Source organism: Gadus morhua, chromosome 1 (assembly GCF_902167405.1).
Source record: "Gadus morhua chromosome 1, gadMor3.0, whole genome shotgun sequence".
Taxonomy (NCBI): domain Eukaryota; kingdom Metazoa; phylum Chordata; class Actinopteri; order Gadiformes; family Gadidae; genus Gadus; species Gadus morhua.
In genome coordinates, this window is record NC_044048.1 from 8,506,050 (window position 1) to 8,516,367 (window position 10,318).

The following is a 10,318-nucleotide window of genomic DNA, read 5'->3' on the forward strand; positions in this document are numbered from 1 at the left end:
ACACACACACACACACACACACACACACACTCACACACACGCACACACACACGTACACACAACACCACACACACCACACACACACACACACCACACACACACACACACACACACACACACACACACACACACACACACACACACACACACACACACACACACCACACACACACACACACACACACACAATCAAACACGTAGGCCTACACACTCGTACACGTCCTAATCTCTAAGATTGTTAACCTCGTGATATTAGCAAAAACTATTTCCATCAATGAACCATAATAACGCCAAATGTTATTTTCTTTCCATATGCTATACATGTATTTATACGCCGTTATGCAGTTAATCCAAACAACATAAATAACACAGACAATATACGAGGACCCGTATATATACTGGTTCTCGTATATTGCGAATATAGATAGGCCTATGTAGCCATATATTCGCAATTTCTAAATCTATTTCTACCAATATTTAATATGCACGTTTCAAACATAAATTATTATAATTGTTGTTGATACCATTAAACTATTATTATAATGACTTTGCCACAAAACATATTGACCTAGCCTATTATAATTATTTTCAGCCGTTCTCTCTTCTTCAACGTTCTTGGCTTGTAATTCTACCATTGCCTTTTCAACAATCGATAGAGATTTCCTCCTGTAATCACACACGCTCGATATTATTCTCTGGTTATTAAAGATTGGCTTTCAAAATATACGCAATTATTGTATTCTGGGAATACGGGATGTATTGTAATCTGCCTGTAACCCAAGCTCTTTCACGGTGGTGAATCAAGGTGGGCACAACAGACCTGTTTTTTTTGCCAACAAGACTAACCGCCTTTAAGCCCGTGTAGAGCATATTAAACCCCATACTTTAAAAATAATCGTTTGATGATTTTATAACACTTGAAACTGAACTTAAAAGTTATCGATTAATCCATCATGAGCATGGCCGACAACGTTAACTATGAATATTAATGTTGTTTTTTTTCTCATATTGCTACTGTTGGCAAAATCCGGATGATACCGTGCAAAGAAAGTCATTCTCTCGCTGAATCTAGAAGCGAGGACAATTAACTTGCCTAAACGAAATATTATCCTATAATGCGTTAATGCCTACATGCATATTTTAGCAATTCAAATGTAGCCGAGAAAGTAATAGTTCTTCTAATAGTCAAATCCAAAACATTACCCCTGTTCAGCGTGTCGCCTTAAATAGTTAAATATGATGTAGGCCTAGAATCGCTAGGGCTATTTGTCGATTGCACCTTAGTTGAACAGATTTAACATTTCTTAAAGATAAAATAGGCTACTTTCGGTAAAAATGAATATCATCTGATTTGGGAAGGATGAGTGAATAATTATTTAAAAGCGTGTCAATCTAGTTTGACGTCTAGACTCATATCTTGTTTATAATACAAAGCTAATGCACAAGGCTATTTTAAATCTCTCCAAATAGGCGATTGAAATGGAATAAATCCATCCAAAACTCATTATGAGGATGTTTACGCCCAAATACTGTTATGCACATATTTATACACTCTGATATTAAGGCGAGATACAGGTTATACTCAGGAATAATGATTTAACGCACTGGACCATTTAAAAAAACATTTACAGATAATAATACATAACAAAAAAAATACCAGAGAAAAACGCCTCCCGTCCTCCTTTGTTCCCTCTCTGCGGTGGGCGTCCTGTTGCCGACCCGCTGCTAGATGGCGCTCTTGCTCCACGGAAAAGCTCAATTCTTACCAACTTGACCGCGTTGACGTCACTGAAGTCTGGAGCATCAAGGCCACTTCCAAGCCGCTATTGGTCTGAAAATCACATGACACGTTTCCTAGCATCCAGAATTATGTTAGTGATATTTGTACCCCCCAAAAGATGTCAGCATCCTAATGTCCTTATTCTTCTGCAGAAACCCGCAGCCCGCACTAGCGGATCACAAAAAAAACTGTCTTGAACCTGCCAAAGCAAAATGTCATGTCCGAATAATATAGTACCCAGTAATTTTCTGATGGATTCTATAACGAGTGGATCATCTTCCTTCAGGAGTGATGTTTATTCTAGCAATACTGGAATGTACATCCATCCAGATCGTGAATGCGGATATTCAATGATGAAAAACATTGGGAAAAGACGATCTCCCCTCTCCAAAAATGACGAGGTACCTCCGAGCGTCATGACACTTAGTGGCGTCCAGGATGCGCCTTACATGTCCACGCATATCTCCACTTGGGGTGTGAGCTGCAAAACTAGCAGGGACGAGCAACCTGTTGCCCATTGTTTACAGCCTTGCTCATTTCCAGCGAGCAACGTGAAAGAAGAGGCTTTTTGTTACCTTTATCAGAAAGACAGCAGCATAGCCAAAGGGACAACAGAGTCAGCCACATACATCCGGCTTGGAGACAACAGTCGCCCGACCCAGCAGGCAACCTCGGCGGCCGACCGTTTCCAGGCGACCCAGGTGTACAATGCCGACAGGCCTCAGCTCAACGACCAATTCCAAGCTGGCTTTGCTCTGACCCACTTGGCGGGATCTGTGGACTCAGAAGTGGAAGCAACAATAAGCAGTGACAAATTAGACAAGGAGAGAGCAAAGGACTTGTCAGAAAATGAGAATGAAGACGGCAGAAAGAAAGCTAAGACAGACAGCTATTCTGATAATTCCGGCGAAGAATTGCAAGGTAAAGCCCCCGCGCATGCATGTAACAGCTCATAATATGGGCCTATGATTATGATTATTATTATTGCCTGTATCGTCCTACAAATAATATGATAAATAGAAAACGTTTTATGAATCTGTTTGTACATTATCCAGGCATTGTGTTGTTTTAATTGCATGGTGTTTGATTTTCTTGAATGTACATTATAAATATTTTATCATGATAGTTAACAAGCTAGGGTAAAATAATCAATGGGAAGTTCGTCCGTAACACACACACACACACACACACACACACACACACACACACACACACACACACACACACACACACACACACACACACACACACACACACACACACACACACACAGTCACATAGATACACAAAAACACACACACACACACACACACACACACACACACACACACACACACACACACACACACACACACACACACACACACACACACACACACACACACACCACACACACACACACACACTTATAGACTAGGCCAATAAATAGAGTATGTATTTGATTCTGAGCTTTTTTTTTTAACACTGGCCCACACGTAAAAAAAGTGTAGGCCTAAATAGGCCTACATGAGAAGGGCCTATTCATGGATAAATATACAGATCGTCAAATTGCATTACGGATTCTTCGTTCTATGTTTGGAATAATCGTATTTGTGTGTCACACTGATCACATATGTAGTGCATGTTTCGGGATCTCTAATCTTCTCCCTCGTATTTCATTTCGACTCATCAATATCCTAGTGCAGGGGCCGCCCGTCGATCAAAATAAAATACCCAGTTAGTACTTTAAACTGTAACTTGTGTCCATAATAGGTCAATAGATACATATATAAATGTTTTATATGTATATCCCAGGCTATATATTCCAGGCCCATGTATTATAAGAATGCTAATTATTATTATTATTGTGTTTTGCGTTTTGTTTTGGAGCAGTGCTTATTGCCACCAATATATCGTATTGTATCATTTTACCACAGCAGCAACTACTACTGATGCTAATATTATATGCTAGTAGGCTATTTATGTACGAATAATGCAGTGTAATGATTCGTTTCATTTAATTGGGTGTTTCAGTTGAGCCATCGTTGTATTTTTGTAAATTATTTATATTCCTTAATGCAATCCGTGTTAATAATTTCATATTATTCATTATAATCCCTAACCCTATTATTAAAAGAATACTGTGCCTTATGAAAGTTTAATAATAGCACAATTGTATTACAACATATTTTGGTTTTAATGGTGGATGTGTGTGTTTCTTTTTGGGTATATATGTGTGTGTGTGTGTGTGTGTGGTGTGTGTGTGTGTGTGTGTGTGGTGTGTGTGTGTGTGGTGTGTGTGTGTGAGTGTGTGTGTGTGTGTGTGTGTGTGTGTGTGTGTGTGTGTGTGTGTGTGTGTGTGTGCGTGCGTGTGTTGGGGGGGGGGGGGGGCCTTTGTTCCCTGTCTTTTTGCGCGTGTAGTGAATCCCACATTGCTGTATTAAATGTTTTTCTAATTATTAAATACAGACAACACGCTGGGTCCTCATATTAGGTTAATCAGTAGCACAGTAACACTTCCGTTGTTATTGTTATGAGTGGGGGTTGAAATGAGCCCCAAGAGCTGGCATCTTAATCAAGATATCAACCGAATGTGAGAACATTTCTACAGGATTGTGTTTCCTTCGATGTCGTTATTTTTTTTCCCCCGTTGAGAGGTGTATTGGTTAATTAAGATCCTGCCCACAAAGAGGATAACATCGTGGTCGATGTGAATTTAAGATGATTATATAGATCTAACAAATAGTTTGCTTGCTACAAGTTATCCATCGAGAAACTACATTTACAAGGAGCCAAATGTAACATATTTCATTTGAGATGGAAACACACGTTGGAGCTTGCGCAAAGCTATAGCATTGTTCTAAAATCTCTCCATTTCTCTTGCTTTCCTCTTCCATCAGATAATTCATTCACAGAAAAAGCCGCAGGGAACTGGTTGAACGCAAAGAATGGAAGGAAGAAACGTTGTCCATACACAAAGTACCAGACGCTGGAGCTCGAGAAGGAGTTTTTGTTCAACATGTACTTGTCTCGGGAGCGCCGCCTAGAGATCAGTCGCAGTATCAACCTGACCGACAGACAAGTCAAGATCTGGTTCCAAAACAGACGCATGAAGCTGAAGAAGCTCAATAGGGAGAGTCGAGAAAGGGACCACAGTGCCATTTACAACTACAGTTGAACACTTTAAACACACACACACACACACACACACACACACACACACACACACACACACACTACAGACACACAAACACACACACACACACACGCATACACACACTCACTCACTCACTCATTCACAAACACACCAACCCACACACACACACACACACACACACACACACACACACACCACACACACACACCACACACACACACACACACACACACCCACGCGCACACACACCCACACACACACACGCGCACGCACGCGCGCACACACACACACACACACACACACACACACACACACACACACACACACACACACACACACACACACACACACACATAGTTTACACCAAACTAACTCAGTCAATCATTCAAACGTGTTAACTCAAAAATACAGATAGTGTGCCTTCCTCGATATTAGGCCTACCAGATATTTAAAACTGCTACTCAAGACCTGGGACCAGCTTGCTTCGCTCATCAGTTTAAACATTGAGGGTGTCATTATAATGTCACATAATGTCAACATTAAAATGCAAGTCATCTAAATGCCCTTGCCCTATAGTGGAGGGAGTGTATAGTGTAGTTATATATAAGTTTGGCACATTACCGGATTTCGTGTTGATGGATGCTTTTGTTTTGCTGCATCCGTTATAATGTAACGTATTTTCTGTGTGGTTGTCATAATGTGTAATTTGCATGCATACAACTACGCAATTCGAATCAGAAAACAATAAACGCAATGGAAGTAGAACGATATTGCCAAATTTGTCCTTCCCTCATATAGCTACCCGGACCTATTGGCAATGCGAGAGGGAGGGAGGGGGGTGGGGAACACTGTGGGTGAGAAAGGAGATGATGGCACTTTTAATAGAAGTGGGAGACCATAACGTTGATTTAAATATTATCCAGGTGACCACAGTAAGTCAAGGTCATAAAACCCTAATGTCAGGTTCGCCCTGGAAAGGGTAGGGGGTGGATTTTATGATCTGCAAATATAATGTGCTGCAGTAGTAAAGATGCGTTTAAAGGTGTGTGGAGGAGGGCTAATCCGCACAGTACAGTCTGCAATGTGCGGGATCCAAGGAGGCGCGCGATTGGGAGCAGCGACCGTTTCCACCCCGGATTATGGAGCTCAATAGCAGCGGGGGAAGTTGGCGATGGAGGATAAACAAAGGAGGAGTGCGTCGGGAAAACATAGCAGCGAATGCGTGGATTAAACAATTTTCCCCAAAAGGCATCTGCAAGAGAAGTTTAAAGGTAGGAACATATTCTATTTGGTTTCCAAATGTGTTCCTTTCTTTTGTAATTAGGCTATGGCCCATCTGTCAGCGGAGCTGCTTGACAGGTACGGTGGCACGTGAGCCCTGTCGGTGCGTGTCGGTGTCATCGATTCATGTCGTGGTGCCAAATAATTGCAGTGATTTTTTTTGCAGAGAATAGATTTATATGTCTGCGATAAAGACCTATATGAGGCAACGTTATGTGTCCGTTTCCGATGTATTTTGCAGTAGGAATGCATTTTAAACGGTCATGTTGTAATTCATGGGTCAACATTAGCGTGAGGCATAAACAACCATATTGATTGAATGCAAAGATTGCCGAGGAGGTGCTTAATAGTTCTCTTCTCTGGTTAAGGAAAATAAATAAATATTTATGGTGGTACTTGCCTTATTTGTGGTGGATTGTACTAATCCCTGGTTGTTTTGCGTGCATTTTCCTTTCCACGGAGGGACCCTCTGCGGGAAACTGAAACGTGGTTCAGGTAGTTTCATGTTGTTGGGATTCGCTTCCTGGCTCGGCAACAAGAAACTGCCTCGATTACGTCAGTTCGTCTTCATCAAGGCACGATTTCCTTTGCATTACACCTTAGGCACCGGAGTGGTCGCAAATGGCATTGTAAATGAACTGATCTGTATGGGCTTGGACAGAGACGATTTCCTCTCAGCTCTGAATTTTGTGGCGGGCTGTAAAACACACTCTCAGAATGAGAATAGGTTGTAAACAACCAGGGGCTAACTCTAGACTGCTTCTCATCATTGGCTTTAGGTTTGATTTTCCTTGTCTGGCTACGTTGCAATGAACTGGATTTTATATGTATCGGATTATAGACTAACATAGGATTGTACACTGTGGAATATACATGGAGGAGGTATATAGGTTGATTGATATGTGGACGACAGACAGACAGACAGACAGACAGACAGACAGACAGACAGACAGACAGACAGACAGACAGACAGACAGACAGACAGACAGACATACAGAAAGACGGACGGACGGACGGACAGACAGACAGACAGAAAGACAGACAGACAGACAGACAGACAGACAGACAGACAGACAGACAGACAGACAGACAGACAGACAGACAGACAGACAGACAGACAGACAGACAAACAGACAGATAGGGAGAAAGAAAGAGAGAGATGGAGAGAGGGAGGAAGAGAGAGAGAGAGAGAGAGAGAGAGAGAGAGAGAGAGAGAGAGAGAGAGAGAGAGAGAGAGAGAGAGAGAGAGAGAGAGAGAGAGAGAGAGAGAGAGAGAGAGAGAGAGAGAGAGAGAGAGAGAGAGAGAGAGAGAGAGAGAGAGAGAGAATATCATTTATAAAGCATGAAATTAGTTCTAGGAAAATAAATTGGATAATCAATCATTGGTTTGTAGCGTATGGAAAAGCATTCTTCCATAATTAGCTGGAAGGCAAAGGTAAGGCATGTTCATAACAGTTTTGCGCTCATTGCATAGAAAGCCCTTTTCCTATATTTTATTAGACTATTCTCTCAGGTTTTGTATGACACAAAATGTTTTTATAAAACAATGTTGTTGCATGGAGTTAACTGTTCTCTGTTGGCCTAACTTTTAAAGTTTGTTGACTTTAAAAAGTTGCAATGCAAGTTTGTGAACATGTATCGGCAGGACAGGGCATCATTGTATTACCTGTTGTGTGTTAACTTATGCATAAATAGCCCAACTGAGATTTTACTTTGGTGCAGAAAATAGATGAATGGAAGGCATTTTTAATCATCATACACCCCCCAATTATTTTAGACCTATGCAATAGGCTTATAAGTATCACTACAATCATTAATGTTGTCCATTATCGATTTCAACACTGCAGTGAGCCTGACACAATCCTAAATACCACGTTTTCTTTCCAAAATAGTCCAAGCAATATTAAGAATGGTAATTATTGATACATTGGTCGGCGTTTTTGTCAACAATTTATGTATTAACCCTTCATTTTTGGGTTAAATGCCCGTTTGTTTTAGGAGATTCAGTTGTTTATATTGCTCCATTTCCTCCTGGCTTCACACCCCCTTCTCCTTTAAGCGCTAGTACAACTACCGTCTGGAATCCAAAGTCACTTTCATTCAGCTTCCTGAATGGCTGTCTCCCCTGGTATGCGTCCCTGACAAAGACTTTACAGCACTGGAAACAGCCCCGCGAACACAAACGCGGAGACTGCACAGATTCACCCTAAAACCATATAGGCATAAAACCATTTATTTCACTTTGTTGTGGCGCATAGGCGTTTACTGCCACCTATTCGGAGCAGCTCGAAATGTGTTGCCAGGGCTGGCATGATGAGACATGAACCAAAATGCTGGAGCAGCGGTTCTTTTGTTCTTCCCTCTCCTGTTTAAGCTTATTGGTCGATGTGTGATCCTAATCTTACTAGAACAGCCCTACACTCCCTATAAACAGCGTGCTCCGATGGCAGATGCTCCAAGGATGGCACAGGAACCATTCTTTCCTTATTGGCAGTGGTTAAATAATTTGTTTTTCTGGTTCTTGATGACTTGTTGCATTATATATAGAACAAGCGGTGTCCATCATATCGTTCAGGACATATAGTATCGTCGTTGAGGCGTGGATTATTGTGGTTTATATTAAGTCAATCGAATACATTTCATATTTCTGTTAGAAAAAATTGTGGTTGGATTTGGCAGGTTGTGTTTATCAATGCGTGGCAGAATATAACGTGGGTGTATTTTTCTCAATGAAAGTTATTATTAGAATTAGGTTATTCCTTTTATTTATAATTGCATTGGCAGAAATGCGGGTCGTTTTCCAATACATTAACCATAAGCCCAGTCTTTTGTTTTTGTTTGTATTTAGGCCTGTTAGTTGCATTGCGCCGAGGACATTTCTACAGACGCATGCGTTTGCGTGTCCGTCGTTCTTTCTGGAGGGTGGGAGGGGGGTGGGATCGTCTGCTTAGATTGTTTGAATATGTGGGCCTATATTTGCTAAACCTATAAACAACAAATAAAAAACAGCCTAATTTGAAATTGCACTGCTTAATTTCAGAACGGAACATTGAGAGTTATATGGTCATCCAAACCAACATCTTCTTTGGAACGAATATGGTTAGGTTGTACTGGGATACTATATTCCATATTGACTGTCTGCATACATTGTGAGACAGGTCAATATATTAGATAGTGAAAGTATTAAGTCTTACAATATAATCATTCAAGTGTTTAAAAAATGTTAAAAATTGGGCCTTTCCGTTGGTTTAAGGCACTAGTTGAACAGGGAATCAATGGTCAATGCGACAAACCTCTAATAAACCCAAATGAACAACAAAGAGACACGTTTCTGTTCGATTTTATTAGTATTTGTTATTGTGAAGCTACATATAGTTTATGAATGCCAGATCTATAACAAAAAAAAACATCCATTCGATTTCTTGGCCCGCTTAATCGCGAATTCATCCAAACATTGAAGTTTAAATTAAATTGCATTTAATTTATTTATTTTAAATGAATTTACACCAAATAGACAGCTAATGACCAAGCGTTCGATAATTAAGACAGATATCATAACCACATTTCTACTAAATAACTTAAGTCAACAAATTAACACCTGTCCTGTCTATAAATAGCAGCGTGCATGCTGTTGCAATTCGGGACTCATGGAACTGTTCTGCTGCCACCAGCACACGTTTAAATGTTGCCATTCAGCAGACAATGTAATGTAAAGCGGTTTAAAGTTAGCTGTGAACCATCAAATCATGCACTCAAAATTGTAAGCAGATACCAAAAATAAAAAAGCACTGCAGGTTAGAGCAGCCCGGGAGATTGCACATGATTATAACCATATAAGTTACAGACAGTATTAGCATAATTAGGCCATGTAGCTTCTTCCATATTCACCATAATCTGCCATATTTTAGTTGCAGTAGGCTATGACCGCCAAACATTTGCCCAAGCTAATTATCTTATGAAGGGGTACAAGTTTTTTTACCGGGATTGAAGTGAAAACATATTTTGGATTAACAACACAAACAAAATCTAATAAATCAACAAATTCACAAGCAGTTTGTAAAAGCTGCAGGAATTAAACAAAGAAACAGAGCACAGCAAAACCAAAATATAGACTCGAAGTT

General features: G+C 40.5%; 1 protein-coding gene across 1 annotated transcript; it reads left to right on the forward strand.

The window, feature by feature from the left end:
* The first annotated feature begins 1,705 nt into the window (after window positions 1–1,705).
* Window positions 1,706–4,994, forward strand: hoxc10a (homeobox C10a). Its single transcript, XM_030355958.1, has 2 exons — window positions 1,706–2,701; window positions 4,660–4,994. Exons 1-2 carry the CDS (start codon window positions 1,993–1,995, stop codon window positions 4,935–4,937), a joined length of 987 nt encoding a protein of 328 aa, XP_030211818.1. The 5' UTR covers window positions 1,706–1,992; the 3' UTR covers window positions 4,938–4,994.
* Window positions 4,995–10,318: the final 5,324 nt, after the last annotated feature.